The 25806-nt window shown below is 39.2% G+C and overlaps 1 protein-coding gene and 1 long non-coding RNA gene across 2 annotated transcripts; one reads left to right on the top strand and one right to left on the bottom strand.

Moving 5' to 3' along the window:
• The first annotated feature begins 396 nt into the window (after positions 1-396).
• On the top strand, positions 397-2033 carry LOC130152084 (uncharacterized). Its single transcript, XR_008822873.1, has 3 exons — positions 397-568; positions 996-1096; positions 1760-2033. It is a non-coding gene; the product is annotated as an uncharacterized LOC130152084 (long non-coding RNA).
• Positions 2034-18143: 16110 nt separating this feature from the next.
• On the bottom strand, positions 18144-24284 carry DTWD1 (DTW domain containing 1). Its single transcript, XM_056346252.1, has 5 exons — positions 24155-24284; positions 21532-21813; positions 20338-20481; positions 18852-19125; positions 18144-18542 (listed from the first exon to the last, which is right to left on the bottom strand). Exons 2-5 carry the CDS (start codon positions 21805-21807, stop codon positions 18499-18501), a joined length of 738 nt encoding a protein of 245 aa, XP_056202227.1. The 5' UTR covers positions 21808-21813; positions 24155-24284; the 3' UTR covers positions 18144-18498.
• Positions 24285-25806: the final 1522 nt, after the last annotated feature.

Below are 25806 nucleotides of genomic sequence, written 5' to 3'. Positions count from 1 at the left end.
ATAAACCAGACTGCAGAGTTCCAAAACTTTTTAGCCAGCAGCAGTGTTGTAAAATAAGCTGTGTGTGTTTATCTAGTCAGATGTATATATAATCCTAGCCATTGCTGTAACGGTGGACTAGGTTTGGAAAGAAGTTAGAAAGTAAGGCTCTTGTCCTGCAAAATAACAAATTATTTCAGCTCCTATTATGCCTGTAGAATCTTTCAGCAAAAATTCTAAAGGCATATCTGCTTATGTGACCAAACCCAATAACAATCATAGGCAACAGTCTTTTAACTGGGTGCTAGAATGAACTTTTATTTGCTTTTGTTTCACTTATTTTAGGAATTATATAATTTCTTGATATATGAATTTTAATTTTTTTTTCCCTAATGTGGTTTTAATAACTGCAGGGACTGACACTGACAGCTGTAGGTGGAGCAGATACGCCTGCTACTAAAATACCAAACTATCAGTTACTCTGACTGAGCCTTGCATGCAGAAGGATTTCGTCTTGACAACAGTCTTGACGATTGTGGGTGCCTTGATTCTTCTGGATGGAGCTACCCTGTCATGTGTTGTGTGTGTGGTAAGAAAATACCACTGGTTTGTCCCCTTTTTCTGTGTGAAATAAGACTAGGGCATCTACTTCGGAAACTTTTAGAAATTAGATGTTGCAGAAGATTGTATAACTGGACTGGCTCCCTGACAGAAATTGGCTCATAGTGGTAGTAAATAACAAAACATTACAACTGGTTAGATGTCTGGTGGGTTTTCTAGAATTAGGATTTGGCAAACGAGCTCCTTAAATGTCAAGGACAGCAAAGAAATCAGAATATGTCTGAGTTGAATGATGCCAACTCAAGGACTGCAAGCAGTACGTACGTGCTAGGGGAGCCCTTCCTCATTTTTACCCTGCTTTTTAGTAGCTCTTTTACATGCAGCCCAAGCACTTCCACGCGGCACTTCACTGAACAGCGTAAACATGCTAACGATTCAATTCCAGTTGGTCACAGGCATGGTGAACTGGGCATTGACTGGCAGTCACACGTCAGCATGGAGCTTAAACTACTGGCCTTGAGAGAGCAGATTCCTTCAGATCAGTGGTGGTCTTAAGGTACAAGAGAACTTGCATAGCTTTGCTCAGGTTCTAGCCATTCTGTATGTAAATGGTTCCTAGTACACTAAATCTGGCAACTGAACTTTAAAAAACAACTAGGAAAAACAATAACAGCAATGTGATTTACTCGTAAAACCAACAGTGTAAGCTAGTATTTTATGCAGTGCTGAATGGTCTTCATTGGAGTATCTCACCCAGGAACTGACTTTGAGGAAATGGGAAATGTGCTGTTTCATAACAAGCAAGATGGGAGATGTTATTTAAACAAAGAACATCTTTGTTTTGCTAGGGAAAAATGTTAAGGTAGTTCAGGGAGGAGAAACACAATTGTTTAAAAATGGCTGAAAACCCAAGGTTTTCTCAAAAGCATGTCTGAAAATCTGTTTGAAATGTGTGATTTTTATGCCAAGTGGGATGCTGAAGCTTTCAAAATTAAAACCAAAAAAAGCAAGCAATGCAATACTGAACTGTTGAACCATTGCTGTATCAGCTTCACAGCTTGTTAAAGTAAACTTAATGAGCTGAAGAATAATGCAGTCTGCCTTCCCAAACAAATGACATGGGAACTTACAGCAAATGAACTATTTATTTTGGGATTCTTTTAATGGACTTGGAACTGTTGTTTTGACCAATATGCTCATTTAATACATTCGCATTTAGGCCGTGATCAGATCTTTGCCAAATGTAATTTTTGGGTCGACATGGCACAGCATCTACAGCAAGAAGGAAACCTATGGAAATTGTTGAAAGCTACACTTGAAGCTGGATTAGACCAAGCTATTGAAGTGATACAGGAGTCCAATTCTGTCATTACCCCGGGTGAGAGTCCAGATATTTGTTGTCCAGTTGCTCAATAGTAGGCTTTTCAAGCTACTTCAGGTCTTGCATAACATTCTGCATATTTCGCTGTCACTTTAATCATGTCAAACTTTTGTTTCCACTTCCTCTGAATCTATCCAATTCATGCTTGTTATCCAAATACTAAAATTGTTAAATAACTCCTTTCCTTATATGCCACCTGTCTCATCTGACGTTAGCAGTCATTCCTGCCTCTTTGTCCATAAATAGACCTCTGCAATCATTAGTCAACTTCATGCCTAATCATCCACGTCCCTATGTATATGCTATGCTTCCTCAGAAGCTGTAGTGTCCTGAGCTTTCCAACAGCGTGCCTTTTTCTTTTCCTTGAAATCTGTTCTGAAAACTTAAGCTTGCCACTTCATTTACTTAGAGACTACCTGGGAGCACACTATTAAAGCATTCCCCAGCTTCACCTTGACAAGTCTGCTCTTCTTTGATGCTATTTTTTATCCTTGATTTTATGTGTTTCAAGGCACAGATTCTACTTTATTGTCTGTTGCACACTCGTGCTAAGCATTGTTATTTTAGTGCTGTACTAATGTGCAAGAGACTTCAAAATTGGCATTATAGGCATTAAAAATACAATAGCAGCTAAGAGGATTATAACGTATGTTTAGTCGCAGAATACAAGGCTGTATTTCTTTCCTGTGTTTGCAATGAAATTTTTTATTCAGATGTATTCAAAAAGTACAACATTTTTGGGACTCAGTGCCTGCTTGTCACCAGTAAACCCATTCAATACAGTGTCCTGAATGTATGTCACATTAGTGAAAGCTGAAGGTCTCCTGATGTAGTGAATTACAAGCATAAATAATGTTATAGTTCTAATGAAAAACGCTGGGTAACTAGCAGTATCACACTTGATAATTCAGTGTACATCACGGCAGTACTAGAGTCCTCATCCTTCTGTGATGATACAGCACAGGACAAAAGGGTCCGTCAGGGCCCTAGACCTAAGACTACACTAATGCCATTTGTCATATGAATTTTTAGGTTTTGCTATTGATGTGTATTCCAGCTACTATGTAAGTCAGACCTGCATTTTATGATTAGACATTAATGAACAATGCCTCACTTTGCTGTGAGTGAACTCTGCTGGGTGTTTTTCTCACGTTAAAAAATAATGAAAGCCTGTAGCACAGAGCTGGTGATAGTGGAAATACAAGGAATTCGGGCACAAGCCTTAAACTGATACCTTTTTTTTTTAACCTTTTGAATGGTACTGGTTTATAGCAAAGAAATATGAGATGAAGTCGCTGAAGTTACTTCAGAGGGCCTCCCTCTTTGTGTTAATTCTCATAAAATAAAAAAACTCTTGCTTTTCCTAAAAATGGGTAACCTTGCACTGCCAAGATTTATGCAGGGTAATCAGCTATTCAGTCTGAGATTTCTCTAAGAATGGCAAGCTTTGGCCAACATTCATTTTCAATTTGCAACAATAACAAAAAAAATTGCCATGATATTTTAGGAGAGTTTAATTTCTGTAGAACAACTAAACATGGAAAATATTAACGGAGATCAGGAAACATTCAGTTTTCACACATCCCATCTACAGGACAGCATAGCCACTGAGTTGAAATGTGCCAGCTAATCATTTTTCTTTCATAATAATTCTTTCATTACAACAAATTGCAAGAAGTTAAGTGTTCTATGAACGCATGTGAACAAAAGACTATGGTTCCAGGTATGTAGGAGAAAATCCTTAAATAAAATAGCTCTTTTGCATTGGATTGTCTCAAGCTATGAATATTTGCTATGTAGCCAGTTGATCTGTTTTGCACTTCTGCTGAAACCTGAGGTGAGGCCTAGGTCTTCTCTCCCCTAAGTTATGGGCGTTAGAAGTACTGTATATACCTACAGTTGTAATCAAGCAGATTCCTCCAGCTGACCCAAGAATACAGTTGGCTTCTTTCAGATGCAGCTGCATGCAGCCCTTAGCCAAATGGATGGGTCATCATGATGAGGGGCCTCTGAAAGGAGAGGGATATGGAAAAAAAGGAAGAGAACTGCCAAAGTGCCTCCCCCAGCAAAGCAGGCTGCTGTAGAGAGTAATGTTAAGTGCTGTTGTTTTTGTATAGTCACATTAAAAAATCCAACAGAAAACACTCACAGTCCTAGAAATTTGTTATTAGTCAAGATGTTTATATATTCTTCCCCTGAAGATTAAAGAAATTATTTTTAAAAGGGTCAGAGGCTTTATTTGCAATAAAGTAGTGAATTCCAAATAGAATGCTGTGCACAAAAAAAAAAAAAAAAAATAAAAAAAAATCAATGTTCAGGGTGATAACTGTTTGTGGGTTTAATTTTCACTCACTTAATTGTCTCTTTTGGCCATTTTTTTCCCCTGTATAAGTCCTAAGTCTGTGAGGATGGCAGAACTTCCCTAATATTTTCCACACTGCACAAAGAAGACCCTAACAGCTGTGATCATTTTTCTGGAGATGCATATGACCTGTAGCATCAGGAAGAAAGGCAAAAAATGGCTCTACACTGCCTCTAAGCCTTGCCCCTCCTTCTGGGGCTGCCAGCTATTAAACCAGAGACTACATAGACTACTGACAGGTGGGGATCTGGTAATTTCAACAGCACCTTTTCAGATCTTTGTAACACCTTGCACTGGCCATATTTCCTTCACATAAGAATTCTTCACTGCTTTATCTGTTTTAGAGCTGCTTTGGATCACTGGACCCAGCTTAATGGGTGAGAGTCAAACTAGATGATTTTGTTCCAAGTAAATCTGTAGGTGATAGCTCATAAAGGAAGGTTTACAAGATAAATTTAGTACCATGGGATCTTGCATTTACTTCCCCTGAGAAGACTCCATGTCAAATCTTTTCGTCTGACAATCTTAATATGTTTCTGACTCACTGTCCATCCTATAAACTCAGTCTGGAAAGCAAGATAATGCATCTGAAATAGGTGTAGCTTCATGGCTGTAAATGAAGCTAATCTGCTTGCATTGTACCTGATGTTATAAGTCTGTCAACATTATATCTGTATGCATTTTAGGAACTTAGAAACAGCAGGGAAAACAGACGTTGCTATATCAGACTGCTTTTATTCCCTTCTTCACTCATAGTAGACCTATGGTTGCCTTACACCTGGAGGCAGTTCTCTGTGTAACAGCACACTAAATTCCTTTGGCTCACGCATCTCATTCCCTTGGAGGGCTGTTGCAGAAGATATAAAAATGATACAGCCAGAACATCCTTGCCTTTTCTGGTTGCCAGGCTCCTGGGAGGCACAGCCAGCCCTGTGGTTAAAAGGTGAAGAGGAATGGAAGCTGGAACGTGATGCTGATTTTAATAGGGACTCTAGGAGACTGAGCAGATGTACAGACAGTTAAGCTTGACTTTACTGGGCAAACTGTGAACAACGTAAAAAAATAAATTGGTAGGTACATGTATGTTTGGCAGAGGAATCACCACTGCTTTTGCAGATGTCACATTTCACAGACCCACGGAGTTCCTTGAAGGATTCAGTGATCATGAGGATAAGGGTGATCTAGTTGATACTGCTGCTGTTATGGTTCTAAACTAAGCCCCATTTATTTATCGGTAGAGTTACTCTGGAAATACACCCCTCATGAGCACTGTGGCTAGAAGTTTTAGGAATTGCTAGCAATTTTTAGAGCTGTGTTCTACCATCTTAACCCAAGCTGTGGAATCTCCTGGACTACAAAAATGTTAATTCCTGGACTTAAAATGGATTGTGTGTAAATGGAGTGTTTCTTGCATGCAGAGCCATGGAACTGAACAGAACAGAGATGGTAATTTGGACTGTGAGTAGTGTTGAAATTAACTATATGGTATAACATAATTGATGTCATCCTCAGACCCCATATATGTGTTCTATTTACCAACCTCACAAGGGCCTTGTGCAAAACTACCTCTTAAATCTTACGAGTATTTATTTTCATATCTTGCACAGAATGCATAAAATTTTAATGGTTTTCATTAGCACATGTAACTGCCAAGATTTGATTCTAGGTTTGAACACCAACAGATAGGCCAAATTTTTTTCATTCAGATAAAACCAACAAACTGTCATTGTTTACTGTATGCTTGATTAATGTGCTTTGGTGTTGTTTTGATAACTTAAAGCCATGGCTTTTCCTTTTATAACAAAACATTTTGTAATATATTTTCCTTTTGTCTCAGATACAGACTTGGCCCTGGTCACTGGTGCAAGTGACGCAGTAAACTCAGCAACACAGGAAGATCCCAATCCTACTATCACTAGCATGACAATACTGGAACTCTGGAAAGCAAAAAAAGGTACTAAAAATCAATGACAGAGTTCCATAGTGTTAGCTATGATATGCATATTTCTCACAAGAAAAGTGCTAAGGTATGGATATATAAATAAGAAACGTCTTTTCTAAATTAATGCCTCACAAGATGAATATACATAGGTACATGTTTAACTGACAATGGCCATTGCCTATAGACAGGGCAGAACTTCGCAGGGGCCTAGAAAAAAAAATCCTGGCCATTTCCATAGGACCATATGTATGTTGTAACAGCTACAGTACTGCACGTTACCTTGCTTGAATCTACTGTGTTCGTCTTCATGGACTCAAAAGATTCAATACCTTTTGTGTCTTAGCCCATTACGTTTTTTCAACGGATTCTCATTTCAAAATGAGCAAAATCAGTTAGGCTATGCCTATGTTAGAGATTATTCTGCATTTAAGAGTTTGGCACTATGGTTCTGTTGGTAAATTCCTGGGCAGCTGCTTCAGGCATTGATTTTTAAACTAGTTCCCCAGCTAAAGTGAGCCATATTCAAAAAGGAAGCTTTTGGCAATGTAAAGGTTTTCTATATTGTACTTTTTGCCAAGGCAGTCATGACAGAAAAGAATGCAAGCATTTTTGTACTCTTAACTGACATAGGTATGCAGATCAAAGCCAATATTCTAAACACACTTAGATGTGCGAGGTTAAAAGAGTGCGATCCGACCGCTTCAAGTAGACTGAGGTGCTTTACACGATGTTTCTGAAAATTGAAGCTGTATCAAGTTGCTTTCTTGTCTGCTGTAAATATGAAAGAAATAGACTCTGCAGCATTGATTCGGCCCAAAGAAAGCCTGTAAACAGAGAAAGCTAGATAGAATGTTTCAGTTGCATAGACTAATAACTAGAAAACACAGGAGGTTCAGGTCAGCTGGAATTAATGCTGCATTTGGCAAACAATTTATTGAAACTGAAGCCCCAAAAATATTTTTTGAAAGGAATAACATTTATGATGTTCTTGAAATACATAATTTTTATTTAGCATTAGCAGCAACGTTTGAAATTAAGTTTGTATTTGCAGCTTGAGCAAACTTTTTTGCTGTAACTCAAAGTATTGTTCCTCTGCAGAAAAGACACTAAGGATACTTTTTTTTCCACATTTACAAAGAGCCTGATTCTGTTCAATTCATTAGCATCTGTCTCCAAAGCAAACAGTTTCAGAAATTTTAGGCTTTGAGGGTGGCATTCAAGTATGGTTTAAAAAAAGACTCAATGATGATACGACATTCTTCAAAATGGCATGCATCCTAGGAATGTATTTTTTATAATTCAATTTTTAATCGAGTAGAAGCAAGGCTTTCCATATGGAAACCAGCCTAACTCATTAGACAAAAGCCTCAAGAGTCCTAAAGTCTGTTTAAAACCAGGACTTGTAGACATTAACAGACACAGACATTAATACTGATACCAAATGACTAGAGATTATACCCAATCATTGTTGATAGCGTATCTGTTGAAGACAATAGTGAGACATAAAATGCTGCAAAATAATAAATGTTATGTGCCACACAGACACTTTGTGTTATCGAAGTTAAATGTTCTTCCAGGCCATGTGCACAAAAATGTATTCTCACAGAGTAAAGGCCAGGTCTTATCTCACTTGGGTAGGACTGAAGGTGTATTATAAAGTTTAGGTACATTAATAGGTTTACATACTGTTGTTTGTAATAAAATTACATTGAAATAAGAGTAAATGCTGGCATTGACTGAGGAATTTATAAATTAATTGCATATTATTAATAAAACCCCAAAACAACCGAGAAGCACTAACTCTGGTTTGATTATCTTCTTCTCCAGTAAGTAATCAAAAGAAAGCAAATAAAACATCCAGTTGCATTATAGATGAGTTTTCCATGAAGGGTACTATATATGCATGCTCACTGTTACGTGTTCATGCACATGGTTACTTGAGGCAAATGCATTTTCCTTGGTAGCAGGGCGGGCACGCTCTTGCTCCTTTCTCCTCTTCTAAACATGGCAGAGCATGATCCATGGCTCCATCTCTGTGCAGGTGAGTCAGAATTTCTGTGTAGAGAAATAAATTTCTCTAAATTTATTCTTTGCAATTTTACTCTGTTGTTTACCCCTTTGGCCTCTTTGGGCATGCCCTGTTAAGCCTGGATGGATGTCCTTAATTTATATCTATTTTTTTAAAAAAATCTAATACTTCAGTGCTGCCTGAAGATGCAAGGAAAACGTGATGCTTTACAGAACAAGTAAGGAACTACACTAGGCTCGTTAACAGAAATATTCAGAATGGTGAAAAGGTATAGAATATTATTTTTTTTTTCCAGCGTATGGTTTGAAGGGATAATACAGCACTTGTGCTGGATAGTGCATCCAAACTTAACAAATGGATTCCTAGTCATCTGTGTACGCTAACAGCTGTATGTCAGTATCTAACTGAAATACACATTTGCTCTGTACATATAACAGTTTATTCTTTAATTTTGTAAACTCTAGATACCACACTTTGATTTACTTTGTCTTTATGTTCCCTAAGACAGAAACAGCATGGGACAAAACCTTTGGCTTGTGTTCTAATGCATTTATCACTAGGAGGGAGGTACATATGTATTGATATTTACACACGTACACATTCTTCTGTATAGTTCTTCTACCCCTGTTGGAAAATGTTACATCAGAACCTCTGTAACGATACTCAGCCTTTAGATTTCCTGCTGAGTCCAAGTGACTTACGGGCCCAGCTTCATATGTAGAGACATGTTATTCAGAGGCAGAAATTAACTTCATGGGCAAGGGAAGCGACGTGCACAGCATCACCGGTAGGGTAGGACCCCATCTCGGGTATTCTGGTGCGGAGCATTCTCTTCTGTGGTCTGTTTCTAAACATCCTGTTGCAACACCAGTGGTCTGAAGCCAGCAGTAAAATCATAGTTGATTTGAAATGTGATAACAGCACCAGTACTGCTAAAGTTAGACAAAAATTTCCATTTTCAGTGAGGTGAAAACACAAAGTCTGTTCTGCATTAAAGAAGTAGTTCCCACCTCTTGCTGTGGGACTCAAGAACTATTTAATTATTTTTTTTTCTGGCAGGTAGTGGTGAAATAACCATACCACTATGAGTGTTTTTAAAGTTTAATGTGATATGCTACTTTCAAAATTCTACAGCATCCGATTTCTCTTCAGAATCCATAAAATGGCGGCAACGTGTTATCTTTCCCACAAGTGAACACAAACAGTGTAGTAAAATTTTCATATAAATGTTTAATTTGAATGTTGGTATCGCCAAGTATCGCTAGTCAAAATCAATATTCGTACTAATAACAGTATTGGAATTTTACTAAAATAATGTCTCTCAAGACAAGGGATAATATTTCAGTAATTGTGTTGGGTCGTTCCCTACCTTAATGGGTGACCTCATATTCTGCTGTCTGTAGGCCAGCATCTTACTGCCACACAATCTTTTCATCAGAGCAGGAAAGCTCACCTAGTTTAACACTGCTGCAGTGTGACCATCAAGATTTGTGTCACAAAACAAGTTTCATGAATTCAGCTGATGCGTGGCTTTTTGGAATACTTTGTGATACAAGTTAATGGTACCTGGGAGTGCACTAACTGCATTATAGTAAATGATGGGAAACTGACTGGGAATTTTCCCCCTTCCTTGTTTTGGCATTTTCAAAGATAGGGATTGGTGGAATGGATTTTCACATCACATTATATTTTATATAAGCATGCTATGATTATCACTTATGAAGACAGACTGATTTTTGAAGCATTTGAGCAAAATACTGAAACTCAGTGCAAGAGAAAGGCAAGAGCAGATTGCTACATTACTCTGCAATCGGGCCGGAAGAAGCCTGTGTGGAAAACCGGAGAGACTCAAACTGAAAAAAAATTGCAAGAAGCAGTAGCAAAGGATTTAAATCAGGTGAGATTACAAATGCTTTGGAAGGTTCTGCTGTAGATTCCAAGTTGCCATCTATTTTCAATCTCAGCGTTTCTTTACCCCATGCACTGACATGACCCTTCATTCAACCTAGGCTTGGATGACATTTGTGCTACCTTCCAGGAAAGGAATTGTTTTTTGCAGCTCCCTCTCTTATTCATCTTGAGAAAAGGATTAAATCCTCCCTCTGACCAAGCATACAGGCATGCTGAAGTGAAGCCACTTCATGCTCCTGGCCAAACAAAGAACAAAAATACCCACAATAAGCAAAAGCAGATGGCTTCAGTGGCAGGAAATGAATGAGCCAGACTGCAGGTAAAACGGCTCTCTGAACGCATCTCGGAGGTTTGCAATGACAGGTTCTTTGTTATCTGGGGCCTCCCCACAGGAGGCCAGATGTCTTCTGTTGTGAAAGGAGATAGATAGAGATGCTCTTCCTTTTCCTCCCCCTTTAACTTATGGCTGTTTAAGTTAACTGCTAATGGAGGTAGAAGCCTGTTTTTTCCCTTGCTGTCTGATGTTTTTGGAAACAGAAGAGATAGTTAGCGAAGGGGTATTCTGATATGAAAGAAAAGGCTCAGAACTGGCCTTTACCTCCCCCTGACCCTCATTTTAAAGAACAAGGAGGTCAGTGCTTCTAATTGCACTTGAAAGGATTAAACACTTGATTGCTTTCATTTGGTGGAACAAAACTATTCTTCAGTCTCAAAGCTGGAAACAAATAGATCAGTGGTATTGAGACATTTTCAGTGTGAGGTGGATGGCTTGGTTTAGCTTCTTATACCGATACAGAAATTTAACAGAGGATTTAAGTATTTTTTGAGGGGAGAGCAGGAGATGGGGGAGAAGGGGGAACTACATCTGCTGCTCAGACAGAGCAGATTTGCAGCAGAAGTGACAATAACCTCCTTCCTGCCCTATAAAAGGTTATCACAGGAATATCAACAGACCATAATTAATTACAGATATTAGATATGCCTCTGTCAGCTGGTGTAAGAATGACTCTTGCATTACACTGAAGTTGCACTGGAAGAAAAAGAATCTGAACCCAATTTCTGGACACAGTGTTCCAGACTTAAAATCTTTTCTGTACATTGATTTCACCTGAGAATTAAAATTAATTTACTTTTGGAATAGGTTCTTAATTCCCATTGTTCAAATAAAGTGAGGTACAGAAAACTTAAATTTGGAAACCATTTTGAACCTTATGAAACTGTTTTCCAAAAGTAACAAAGAACAGCTTATATAAACTTTTATCTGACCTCTGCTTCTTAAATAAAAAAAACATGTTTTCAGGGAAATGTGTCTTGGAAGTAACTCCCCCTCCCCCCCCGCCCCATTTTTCTCTCTGGTTCTTGTAAAACATTAGGTCAGTGGGTTCATTTTATTTTTGTTTGTTTAAAGTGGGTGAAAGTTTCCTTCTCAAGCTATTATACTTGTGTGATTTTTAAAAAGCATTACAACAGTCTTTGTTTAAGAAATACAAGAACAGATGGAAATGTCAAAAGAGTATCAAAATCATACCAAAGGAAATAGCATTAATCACTGTAAAAAGCCAAAATAATCTCTCAATAGCAGTAAGAACCAAATGAATAAGAAATATGTTGTTTCGATAGCACTGAGACATGACTGCTGATTTTTCTCATTGCCTGGCACATGAACTCGATGTGTACGTACATTTAAAAATTACCTTTCTCATTCTGACTTCCAGCCTGTTTCTCGTGGTTGCTTTTACAGTTCACACACTGCATGTGCACTCATGTAACTTAACTAGCATTCTAGCATTTCATTTTGCAAATAGAGGAGATGTGTTTTGGTTGTCCACTGAAATACATTTTTATATGCATTCACTTGTGCAGATAAGCATACAAATCTGAAGGTAAGTATGACTTGCAGACAGTGTATTTGTGCCTTTTGTTTTAAGCAATGTTAACTTTGGTTTCAGTATCTTGAAGCATTAAAAAGCAGTACAAATCAGTTGTTTGCATCTGCCTGGATTGCTCTGTAAGCATTAAAAGATTTTCTTGAAGTAATTTTCAAGGCACTGTTCCTACGTTCACCAGGGTATGAGAATGCCCTCCTGGAGAGTATGCTACAGGGGACAACTTTGGCAGATTTTCTGAGGAAAATTACAACAAAAACTTCGTCATTTTTGTTTAAAAATTTATCTATGGTAATTTTTCAATCTGCCACTGACAAGATTAATTTTTTTCTTAAGTAACGCACCTCTGAGAATATTCAGAAATATTTATCCAACTTACATCACACCTCTAATGAAACATTTTTTTCTACCTTAAGACTATATTCTTTACCAACATGGATTTTTCTGGCAGAACATCCTAGTATGATAAAAATATATTTGTATAACTCTACTTGTAAAGATATAGCTTAGGTCTACTGCCTCTGCCAGCATTAGCTGTACTGGTATAGCTTGGCAAAGTCATACTTGTCTAATTACATTCACATGTGCTACACATACCAACAAAAATTTCATCAGCATAGACAAAGTCTTATTTATGCTGTTCAAATTTGCACTATTACTGCAAAAGAAAAAACACAGCAGACTCATAATCTGCCTAATTTAAGGAAGTCTTACCAGAAATGTGTGGTTGGAACTGCCATCTTCCCTACTTCTTGTCTCTGCAAATTACTTTGCAAAGGTCCTGTAAAAAGATCTACATTGTCAGACAACTGCTGCAGTGTCATGAGCCTTTTCTGCTTCTTAGAATACAAGTATGTGGCATCTACAAAATTTTACTGTCTGTGATATGCCATAGTGACACTTACTAAGTTAGTGTTCCCCAGAAGAATAATGATATTACAGAATAATAAACACTTAATTAAATTCATTTGTTTGAAGAAGTCTAAAATTATCCAAGAAATTGTACATAATCTTAATATAACAGTATGTGAGCGGTACTGTGGAAATCATGCACTCTATAATGATGTTTAGAGACTGCTCTTTTCTATTACTAGGACAATTTTCCAGAATTAATCTTGAAAGCACGTAACTCATATTCTATTCAATTAATGTGGTCTTTCATTTTGTATTGGCCGCATCCAATTTGTATTTGCATTTGTATTGCCCTTCACCCCTCTAAATTAAATACCATCCCAATAATTTCCATAAGCTTTTGATGTCATGAAAGTGAAATCAGTATTACTGGGTAAAACACAAAGAAAACACCTGAAACAAAGCAATAATAGTACTAAAAAGCTAGCATCACAATTTCTTTCTACAGTTAGAGTGATCACTCCTTATGGTAAGAGGGGCTAAGTCCTCCTGTCCTCACCTATGGCAGTATTCTCGCTGTGGTGAGCCTATCAGGTCTGTAGGTTCAAACACAGCAAGATTTAGCAGAGAGTAATTGTTTTCAAATAAGTAATTCTAATTAGCCTGCTCATCAGTAGTTCTACAACCTCACATGTGCAGGACATAAGGTCTACAGCTTACTTTTGGACAAACACTGTAGCTATTATTAAGAGTACAATCTATTTCCAGATTTCAGTTAGATAAAAGGTTACGTTTGTGCAGTTTATCATTAAAAAAGAAACAAAATTAAATCTAGTGTTACCTACCTATAGACAGACATCTTACTCTTTTCCTGCACAACACTTGGCATTTTTAATCAATGTGTACATAAATGAAAAGAAAAAAAGCAGATTATCATATTGTCCTTTGTAGTTCTCTTTCAAAATCTCCTGATGATAGTCCACAAGGAAATAATAAATTGCTTCTATCGTGGAAAGGTATGTATCTGGCTTTCCCTTCTGATGACGCCAAAAGCAAGTTTTCCTTGTCTTCAACTCGATTTGTAGCAACCCTGTCAAGAAAAAAAGATGACACAGATTATACAATGCGGATTGGTGGATGGGATGCCAAACAAGTCTTTAGTTATGTTTTCCGACTGTGCTGCTAGCCTGCTAGATGCCTGCATGCAAGTAATTTCTCTTCCTGTCCCTCCAATTTTCATCCATAAAATGGAGGCAATGACTTTATCCTCCTTTGTGGACCACTTTGAAAGTTGTGCTGTAAGTTCTAGGTTACAATCCTCATGTCTGCAATTAAAATTTACAGTTTATCCTTTCATTCCTACAGCCTCACAGCCCTCAGTAAACTGCAGGGTCTCTTCAGATGGGAAGAGTGAAAAAGCATGGCAGACCCAATACCTTTCAAGTGTAACACAGAATCCCTCACGCTGTTAGTTTTGCTGAACTGAGGAGTATTTGCTAAGAGCCAGACACTTTTCATTTATGCTTGTTGGGTAACTGAAATCTCACTGGGATTACTCAGGAGTAACTATGACAGAATCTGGTCATTAATTTTATTAGAAACGAAAAGCATTCCCACTTGAGATGAAAGAAATACATTTGGTATCTGTATGGCACATGAAAATCTTTTATCTACTGTAGTCTGTTACTTTTATCATTCAGATGAATTTTAAACACATATCTTGTTAAGGAACATTTTTATGTTCCTTAAGATGCACAAACTATTCAAAATTAAAACCACCTTAATGTGTAATCAGTTCGTAAACAGGGTGGACAGCTGGATTATAAAGAAATGCGTACACACCTGTCAATAATACCAGGATCAGGTTGTAAAATTACCTTTTCTAAATGTTAAAATTGAATATTGTGTGTCATGGGATGGTTTAGTACAAGTAATAGTATAAATAACAACATGGTTTAAGAGTTGCTTGGAAGTTATTAACAAAGACGTTTCAGTAAGGTCCAAATTCAGGAGTGCAAACTGGCCTATAGCCTAGCAGTTGTGATTCTATACTTCTTACCTTGAAAGTATGTTTAATTCTTTCTAGTGTAATTGCAAGATTTGTTTTGCAGTTAGTAATGCATGATACCTTGCATAGTAAAAGAAATCTCTTAATGCGTTTTTTAAAAAACCTGAATGATTCCATCACTGAGTTCAAATGTTGTTGGTATTTCAGAACCAAAAATTCAAATAACGTAGTCTAATTATTACCTCTGTTAATCATATACACATACATTCAAAATAGTAATAGGAAACTGCATTATGATTTTTCCCTCAAGATGTTTCAACTCTTGAATTTTCAGCCCTAACCAAAGTGAAAACTTTCATTAAATTCAGTGATGCTTCCACCTTAACAGCAGTGAACTAAATTTAGGGGATGATTCCTCCAATGTAAACTCCCACCTATTTGTGGTTTGAATACAAACAAAAGTTCAGTGAAGGCAAGACCCCTGATACTACTGAGCTTACCTCAAATGCTGGATCAGTTAATTTCAAACATAGAATTTTAGGAGGGTTTTTTTAAATAAAAAAATTAGAGGCTGTTAAGGGTTACAGTTTACTGAGCATGTTTCTGTCACCTGTACTGTATCTGTATCTATACAGCCAAAGGCAATGTTTTACTACAAGTACTGATTGTTCATATGAAAGCTTACAATACCAAGGAAATCAACATGTTTGTGGCTAAAAAGCATCCACATACTTTAAGCTCACTAGAAATAAATGTTTCTGTGAATCTGAAATCAAGTGAAAGGGAAATACAGCTATCTTTACATCTCCTTAGGTAATGTAACCAAGTTTCCCTTACAGAAGTTATTCTCCCGTATATGTGTCTTAGAGCAGACACCACCTTTCAGAGAGTTCTCCCACCCTTCCTTAAGCCTCCATTTTTTCCTGATATGCTACATCCTATTATCACAGCAGTCTCTGTGCTCCCTCCGCTATAACAATCGAATGCTCAGGCCTGTAGGATCCTATATTAATCATAGCTGGTCACTGATCTTACATCTAAGAGAGGTTCGAAGTTTTTACCAACATGATGTATGTAAGTGGTAAAGTTTACACACATGCTGATGCCTGTCATTTACTCTGAGCTTTCTACCACCTCTTCATCCCTACAGTTTGTATAGTGAACTGGAAGATCCACTACTTCAAGAAATACTAGTGCGGAAAATTTTAAGCAATGAGTAATTATGGTTTGCACTTATGGTAGCTAGTAAGAGTCTAAGCTCTTACTAAAGTGCCTATTGTTATTTCAATTATAATGTTAATTTCCTAAAGAGGCAGCAGCTTGAAAATTCTATTTCGGGCAGGAATTCTGCTCCTTTCCTAATCTTTTAGATTCTCAAGGTTTATAAGTAACTTAAGGATTTAGGCTGAGGAAGAAGGCATTTACTTTGGATTCACCTTACCTCTGCTATGGCCTTTGCATCACACCCTCGAGTGTGATTTTGAGACATGATGATGAAAATATGAGAGGATGACAAGAGATTTGTCAGAAAAATGAGGATGGGGGGAATTTGCCTCAGAGAATGTCAACTTACTGCTCTCAAATATCCTAGCTGAGCATAGGCAAAGGCTACCATTTTCTTGTGGGAAATTCTTGCAGAAATGAAAGTAAGCAGAGAAACTTTAAAAAACCAAAAGCAACACAAAAAAATCCAACTAAGGCAGATGTATGATTCAGCCTTGTAGGAGAGAATGTATAAGCTAATAAAATAAGACATTTGGCTAATACAAAGCGGATAGTGGATCAAACAGCAAAAAATACCAAAGCAATGTTTCTTTAGCAACCATGTTGATGTTGCCAATAAGCTTCATCACTCATATGACAGAGTAATCATTAACATTAGATGCAACTGTTTCCCTTCTGATCTAGTGATGACTTTTAATGAAGTAATTAATCCTTAACATTACCAACTTTCAAGTATTTCCTGTCTTTTAACACAATTGATTTAGTTTTGCTTTCTGAAGATGTATTACACCACTTTTCCAAGATATAGAAGTACTTTTTGTCCAAGTTTGCCAGGCTTTTTTTTTTTTTTTTAAGATTGATGTACACATTCACTTTCTCTTGTAGAACAATTAGCTAGATTTACTTGATACAAATGCAGGCTTATAAAATACAACACTTTTCTTTACATTTTCTTGGCTTCGTTAACGTTTCCATCCACTATTTATTGTAACTTAAATCTTTCTGAGTATGGCAGTTACTGTTTATTTGGAATTATGAACACTCAGTTTTGAACTTTAATATATGAGCAATAGTTTGTTGGATGATGACTTCATTTGCAGTTGAACTGAAAAAATGACAATAGTTCTCTACTTCTCATGTGTGTACAACATAAAAATTTCATCAGTTTATGCCTAAGGGAAGTCTGTCCCATTCATTTGGGAAGTCAAAACTGCAATCTGTAAAAGGACTATTAATGCAACTTTCATCTTTTATGACAGGCTCTAAGGAAAGCAATGCATGCACAGGTTGTGCACGTTTATTCCTGCGGCATGAAGGGTAAAATTCTCCCCTGGGTGTGGGTAAGAGAGGCTGACTTGTGTGACGCTAGTCACACCTTACAGCAATCCTGAAAGGTGCTCAAGGAAGACGGAGGACTGGAATACTCAGAATACTCAGCTGGAACAGAGCCGAACTTCTGGAAAGGAGGGAAGAGTCCACCAGACCAGCATTCACATGGGGTAACTGGAAACCATTCTTTAAGAGCTCCGAAGTAACACCAATCATGAATTTTTGACTGATGTACTGCATAAGATTCCACGGAAATCTTCAGTTCCTGTGGCTGCCTGTTACGTTCCTGAAATTCATCCTTTTAAAATAAGTTCCAAATACTTTAGAGTTAACTTGCAATGTGCTATTACTATAATCTTTACAGTAATACTTTAATTTATTTGATAGAGTATGTTTTGTGTTAATCTAAATACTTAGCAATGGGATTTTAATTAGCCAATGTATTATACGAACATATGGGATTCTTTAATAAACTGACTAGACAGCAGGGCAACATTTATCTTGCCTGTAAGAAGTCTGTGAAATTCCTTGTAGGGTCCAGTGCAAAGCAGTCACTAGTAGTTATATATATAATGTATAAATCTGATAGCCTGCCCCCCAGCTAAGTGCACCTTTTTCACTAAGGAAAGTATTTTCAAACTCTTATTTATCTCAAAACAAATGGAATGCGATTGCTAAATTGTTTTATCTTTCGTGGGTTTATTTAGAATACTTAAATGTAAACTTCTTATAACGAACCTAAGACAACAAACCTTTGCAGAATTACAAGGTTTTGCTTTCAGAGGTGGGAGGGTGTAGAAGGGAAGCACACAATCCCCTTTCTCTGGAAAGTAGGTCATCAAAATGACCGTGAAAAAAAAAGAGCTTTACTGGAAAAAGAAACCAAGCCATGACATACTTGTGCTGTTATCTGCTAGATCCCTCATTCACCTTCTAGTGGCCTGTCTACCACCAGCGTGTACAAAAATGCTCCCCTGGGTCTCCTGAAAAACTGCAAAGGAAATCTTTCTGGCTTCTCTCCGAGGTCATTCAAACTACCCTTCCATTGTCTTCACATGACAGCTTCCATTCTGTGAGACTGAGGAAATTTTTTCCAAAAAACAAGTGGGAGAAATAAATGTAAATGCTTTCTTTAGTATTAATTTAGAATATTATTAAGTATTCTTATTATATTGAAGAACAAATTATATGACATGAAAAGTAATGGAGTCTTTGGTTCAAGTTTTCTACAGCACTGAAGTAGCTGACAATGCTACTGTTGAATCTTTCATTTATTCTCAGATATAGGGTTAAGAATAAACATATATTATGCTCAGGTCTGTTATATAAACATATATATTTCCCCTAATAATTCCTGTAGCAATAACATCAACTTTTTTCTTTTTACCTTGAAGTCGTTCATCAGTTATTATTTTATTAGTTTGATTCCAGGTACTGTCAATAAATATTATTTTCTTCAGTTTAGTGCCTTCAGTCTTGTTGCTTGAAATGCATTCATTTAGATTTTTTTCTTCTGTAGGTTCTATTTTTGCTTGTTTAAGAAATGGCTCTCTGGAACAGTCATCGTCATTATCACAAACACCTTTCTTAGTGTACTTTTGGAGATGGAAAGCAATGTCTTTCACTGAAACTGAATTGGGGCCAGGAAATATAAGTGCTATCTAAATGAAGAAAAGAAAGAACTGTGAGTGTAAACAAAGTCTAATAAAACACCAGGAATCTCTTCATTAAAGGTATTTTCTATCCCCACCCATAAACATTTAAGTCAGGACAAGATGAAAAAGTATCTCTTAAAATAACGAATGAAGATACTTATTAGAGATCTTATTAATTAAATGTTGCCTCCATGCCTCTACTACCAACTCTAATGCTTCTGTGAAGAAGTTTTTTCAGTCAAGACAACAGCGTCAGTGCCTGAGAAAGTTCAAATTTTCACTTGTCATTGCAGTATATGGGACAGGAAGGCCATAAAGAATAGTTTCTAATTTCATTCACAAATATTGTATCAGAATAAATAATCTCTTCTGCATCTATTACATGTCTCATAAATATCTTACGTGAAAAAGACCAGTGATGGCCCTACTCAGAATTTTTTCAGTAGCTTAGTGCAGCATTCCCAATCTGTGACTCGGAAAGCCTGGACCATACAAAGTCACTGCAACCTCTTCTTGCTTTTGCCCACCTTCCCTGCGGCTCTTTCTGCTTTTTTTCAGCTTCCTGCCTCTTTGCCACCTATGCTTTCCTTCATGGCTCATTCCCTGAATAACGTCTCTATGACATATTTGTATTACCCTCTACTTCATGTGATCCAAGTGTTAACTATTACATCAAATGTGGAAATATTAGATTTCAGATTAATCACACCATTTAAATGTTTAGAGCTCAGTTTTTTCAGGCTGTGTGCTGACTAGCTATTGACAGACAATAGCTCCATTTTAGTAGGTTTCCTCTATAATAGCGAATGTTAAAAATGTTAAGGAATTTTAAATACTGCAGCTACTGACTATGAGGAGCACAACACCTAACTGCTGTTTAACTTGCTGTATCATGTATTTTGGTAAAATATTTCTTATAGTACACAATAAATCAAATTATCCATTCTCTAAGGGGGTGAACATAGGAAATTCATGTGGTTAGATAGTGCTACAGTTTTTCTAAGCTCTGGAGGACAGTCCAGAACCACTGTGTGTGTATTTGTAGGCCCAAGCTTTATGCGAGTGCAAGATGGAGTAAAGTGGATTAATAGAACAGCGCTTCCCTCCTGCTTCCTCCCAGCAGAGTTCGTTATGACTGCAGGAGGAAGTGCAGAAGATACATCTGCATCTCCCCATCTCCCCAGCACACAGCCCATCTAGCTATACAGAATTTCTTACTTCATGTCTTTTTTCTTCATATTCTGGAATGCAAGGGTATTTATAAATTGTAACATCATCAGGTGCCAGAAGCTTAGCATGCACAGCAGTGCTTTTGCCATCTGTTTCATTTGGGTGTTTAATAATGTCAATCTTCAAAGGTAACTACAGTAAGACAGAAAGAAAAAAAAAGAAATAAGCAATACTTATAATCTTATTTCCAGGTACAAAAATTTACGCAAAATCTGGGAGGAATCCCTATACCATGTAATTAAGAGATATTTGACAATTTTTAAAAATGTTTTTATTTTAATAGGTTTAGAACTAAACTAGAGACAAGTGACAAGAAGCACCTGTTACATTCTCTCAGTTCATGTAAATACCCAAGTATGCGATGAATGCAATTTGGAATGCTGCAGCAGCAGCGTGGTAAAACCTCTAGAAATAGCATCAATAAGGTAAATAAGATGTGATATTAATTTAAGCAATATAATGGTCCTAAATATGAATACTTATGTTCACCTTATTGCAAAAATGGCCATTTCAATGAAAATACACCTAAATCTCCTAGGTCTAATTTCCAAAGTACTTCTAGAGTATTTTCACGATGCTTTCAAACTACAGAGTGTCTCCAAATGCATCTTAGTTCTCAGGTAGGTGATTTTGCAAAATGTATCAGTCCTCTTTGATGGTTTCTCCAAGTATTTTAGCTGAAAGGCATTATACTTTTTCGTATTTGTATTTTGAGGGTGCTCATCTGAATTATACAAGCATGACATTTAGGAATGTCTTTTAGCTCACGTTTTATGTAAAAATCACTCTTGGTTATGGGAAAATCATATTTTTTGTTTGCAATATACTCTGTTCTGGCCAGAGTTCTTAGAAACTGAAGAATAAAGGTAACACCTTTTTTTCTGTAAAGAAACATTTAAGAACTAAGTGCACGACAAGCTGGCTGACTTCAGCTTATGTTCTCATCTGGTAGATACATAAATGTTTATGGGAGGACTGGAACACTGTCAATGTTTGTAAATGTAATCCCTCAAATAAGAACAATAATTTTATTTAAGTGTAGTTTATTCACACTTATACCTGCGTTAAAGATAAGCACCCATAAAGAATGAATAAGAAAAGAAATGGTCACAGACAGACTATCTGTCTCCAGAAACTAAAAGGTACAAGAATATTATTTAAAAATCTATAAGAAATATTAACCTTCACAGTTGGAATTTCTTTGGTAGGGACAGTTTCAACAGGAACAAAGCATGTGTAACAATAAAACATCCTTGAACTGCTGCATCGGGGGCATTTTGATCTCCCACTCTTTTTTGCCTTTTCCAGTACTTCTTGCGATGCTAACTGTAATTGTTGAAGTGGGTTATCTTGAAGCGATGATGGAGTCTGCAGTTCTAGACTTTCCAAACATTCAGTATTTCTTCTTTGTCCCTGACAGTTTTCTTCATTTAAAAGCGCAGATGAATTTAAAGACATGGTTAGCTGAAACAGACAATATGTTGTAACTGTTAAATAAAAAATCCAATATACTATGAATTAATTCACTGGAAACGATTCTGTATGATCCTGTTTAGCAAAAAATACTCATCAAGGAAGGCAATTCCTATAAGAGAAAGAATAATAAAATCATCTGATTCAGTTGTTATTGCACCAAGAACTCCAAAAGGATTTCAGGAGAGCATGAGATAAATGGCTAGAAAGAATGGAGATCTGTATCCTTAATGCACATATATAGCTATTCATCATTTTACTAAGTTATCCCACTCACTTAACTCATGCAGAATTATATTTATTGGTAGGATCAGTGTCTAAAAGATTGTGAAAACACTGGTAGACACTGTTTACCTGGATGAGCAGTCCCATTAGTCTTTTGAATGACCATTGACAATGAATTAAATGTCTACAGGACAGAAATCAGTAAGAGAAAAGTTAATTGTACAAATTTAGATCTCTATCCTGAAATGTATTTGTGTGGGGGCAAACCAGCCTACCTGAATGCAACCTCTGTTGACAGAACTTTGTGAAACAGAAGAAATCTTCCAGGAGCAAGGCCTGAGGCTGAAAAATTAAGTCTCAAGAGCTAAAGCACAGCATTGGTGTTCCATATACCAGAGAGCAAGTGCTGACCCAGCCTGGACTCATTCTGCAAGTTTGTATTTATTCAGTAACATTGATGGATTTTTTTCAGGCTTTCTTCAGGACAGATGTCTCACCCTCTAGCATAAAATTTTCACTGTGTAGTCTGAGTAATGTCAAAAAACTGACTGTACGCCCACACCCGATCCAGACAGAATTAATATTGCTGTGTGCAGAGATTCATAGTCACAGTTTTAGTGAAACCCTTCAGACTAGATCACTCGGGGTCCTCTCTAGTCTTCAAAAGAGCCCACAGCCAGGAGCCTGCAGTAGTTATAAACTGCCCTTTGCACTCTGTGCTGCATGACTTAAAACTAAAAAAGTAGTTCTCAGTATTTAATTTCAGCTAATTTAGGTTTACTTTTCATGTCAGGGATCACACTTGTGAAATGATGTAACAAAACAGTCATGCTTAACAAAAACAAACAAACAAGAATTCCTGAGATGTGATCCAAAATTAAGTGTTTAAATAAAGCCAAGTGTAATTTAATTGAAAAATAACGAAAACAAAACACTTGGCTAACTTTCCAACAAAAATTTAAAATTAATCCCAGAAAAACGAGTTGTTATTTTCTGGTAAAATTAAATACTCATGCATGCTGTGATACCCTCCCCCGCCAACAAGCTCCAACTTTTGAAAGGTCAGGGATGTCCATTCAAATGAACACAAAATCTAATACGCATACAAATTTCATAGTGCAATTGGCTTTTAAATATCTCAGCCATGAAGCAAATATACAGACTAACCCATACCATTATCAAGTTTCCTCATGAAGCGAAGAGGGCGAGAGGCCCTGTAATTTGACATGCATTCCCAGCCTGCAAACTGATTCTTTTCAGTGTGATGCCTTACGGCACTGCGGGGTTCAGCTGTGACACCCCCAAGCACGTTCATTATTGACACTGCCAAGAGACACGCTGCTCTAAGGGCACAGGAAAACCTTTGTGGTCTCAAAATAATTGTCGTTTGCCAAGTTACAGCACTATACGTACCGTATGATTTTTTAGAAAGACAGCAATAGAGTTTACACAACTTGTAAGAGCTGAATCTTGATTCAGTCATACGATTTTGAGACTGTAACAACTCCATCCACACGACCCTGATAACCGCTGCTGCCGGAGGCTGCCCCTACGCTCCGGCTGCGGTTCCAGGACAGCCTCCGCCTCTCTCAGGACTGGGGGTTTGTGCACGGTTCGTGCGGTGCCCAAGGCACGCTCACCCCCGGCGCTGCCGTGCGCCCACCCTGCCCCCCGGCCCGCCAGGCAGCCTGTCACCCAGGCGGCGCGGCCTCGGCCTGCGGAGTACCGGCCCCGGGGCGCAGCGGCCGCCCCGCACGGCGAGCGCGGCCCGGCAAGGTGCGGGGAGCTGCCGGGGCACAGGCCTTTGCGCCTGGGATGCTCCGCGGGAGCTGCCGAGGCGTGACCGGCCCCGGCCCCTATCACGGCAGGACACCGAGGCCTCCGAGGGCGGAGCGCGGCCCCCTCCCGCGGGCGGCCCTGCCGGCGGCCGGGGCCCACCCGCCACGGGGAGAGCTGTCGCACCGCCCCCAGGCCCCGCCGCCCCCGCCAGCACCCCACGGGCCGGGGGCTGCCGGCCGCGCGCGGCCCCCGCCGCTCCCTCCCCCAAACGCTGCGGCCTCCGTGCCCTGGCGGCGGGCGGGCAGCTCCGCACCGCGCCGTTCCTCACCCGCTCCCTCGGCTCCAGCCCCTCGGCGGGCCGCCACTCGCCGAACAGGGCCGCCCGCCTCTTCTGCGGCCCCCACAGGCCCCGGAACGAAAGTGTCGGGCTCGGCCGGCGCGGGAAGGCGGGGGCCGGAAGAGCGCGCGCGGCACGGTGCCCTGCGGCGGGAGCGCTCCGGGCGGCCCTGAGGGGCGGCGCGCGCGGGCGGCCGGGCGGGCGGGTGGCGGTTGCTGCCTGCAGCCCCGCGCGGGTGACTGACAGAGGGACTGACACCGACTGACTGACACCGACTGACATTGACTGACACAACTGGCTGACTGACTCTGACTGACTGACCGACTGACATTGACTGACTGACTCTGACCTCGACTGACTGACTGACACCGACTGACTGACACCGACTGACACCGACTGACTGACACTGACTAACACCGACTGACCAACACTGACTGACTGACTGATACTGACAGACTGACACTGACTGACTGACTCTGACCTCGACTGACTGACTGACACCGACTGACTGACACCGACTGACACCGACTGACTGACACTGACTGACACCGACTGACCAACACTGACTGACTGACTGATACTGACAGACTGACACTGACTGACTGACTCTTAACACCGACTGACTGACTGACTGACACCGACTGACACTGACTGACTGACACCGACTGACACCGACTGACTGACACCGACTGACCCACTGACTGACCCCAACTGACTGACTTGACACCGACTGACTGACACCGACTGACTGACCGACACTCACTGACTGACTGACCCTGACTGACTCACTGATACCAACTGACTGACTGACTGACCGACACTGACTGACTCACTGATACCGACTGACTGACTGACACCGACTGACTGATGGACACTGACAGTGCGGCCTGAGGGCCCTTGGCCGGCACAGTGGCCCCCACTTTGCCAGAGGACGAGGGCTCGAGGGCTCGGAGCAGCTGGAGGCAGGGTGGTTCCTGAGGGTTTGTCTCTGCCGTTGGATTTGGTGTTTATCTGAGGACCTCCCACCCCAAACCAGCTTTTCCATGTTTTGTGTCGCATAAGCCTGAGCAGAAACCCCATACCCTTTCCAGCAGGTTTCTGCCCCGGCCCCAGGTTTTCCCAGCCCGTGTGAAACACGCCCCGCACTTTACTCTCCTTGACGCCTTTCCACCATGGGCGGTGGTACTGCTCTGCAGGGTCTGTCTTCTTGGTGGAAGCACCTGGAAACCACTCTGGTAGAAGGCTGAAGGCTTTGTTTCACTCCCTTGTTAGCTCCAGGCAAGCTATATCACTTAGATTTTTATTACCTGTATTATTTTTTTCCTCACCTAGTAGCATATTTGCATATTTACAGTTGACACCAAGGTCTGGAAGAAGTGTTGCTGTATTCCTTTCTTGTTTTTGCATCTCTCTCGAAATAGGGCATGGGATCTTTTCTGTGGAATTCCTTGGCCTGGTTGAGGATGGTGCCCTACGGTAGCATTTACCCAATATTCAGTGTTCACTAACTGCATTTTTAGTTTGAAGTGACTAAACTAAAACAGTAATTTTGGTATAGAGAATATTTCTCTCAACTCAGCGAAATAAAGTCTGTGGTATATTAGTTGTAATAGCCTTAGGGGGAAAAGTTGACACTGTAGGCA

Source organism: Falco biarmicus, chromosome 7 (assembly GCF_023638135.1).
Source record: "Falco biarmicus isolate bFalBia1 chromosome 7, bFalBia1.pri, whole genome shotgun sequence".
NCBI lineage: Eukaryota > Metazoa > Chordata > Aves > Falconiformes > Falconidae > Falco > Falco biarmicus.
The sequence above is the reverse complement of the archived record's forward strand: the minus strand, read 5'-3'. Positions and strand labels throughout refer to the sequence as shown.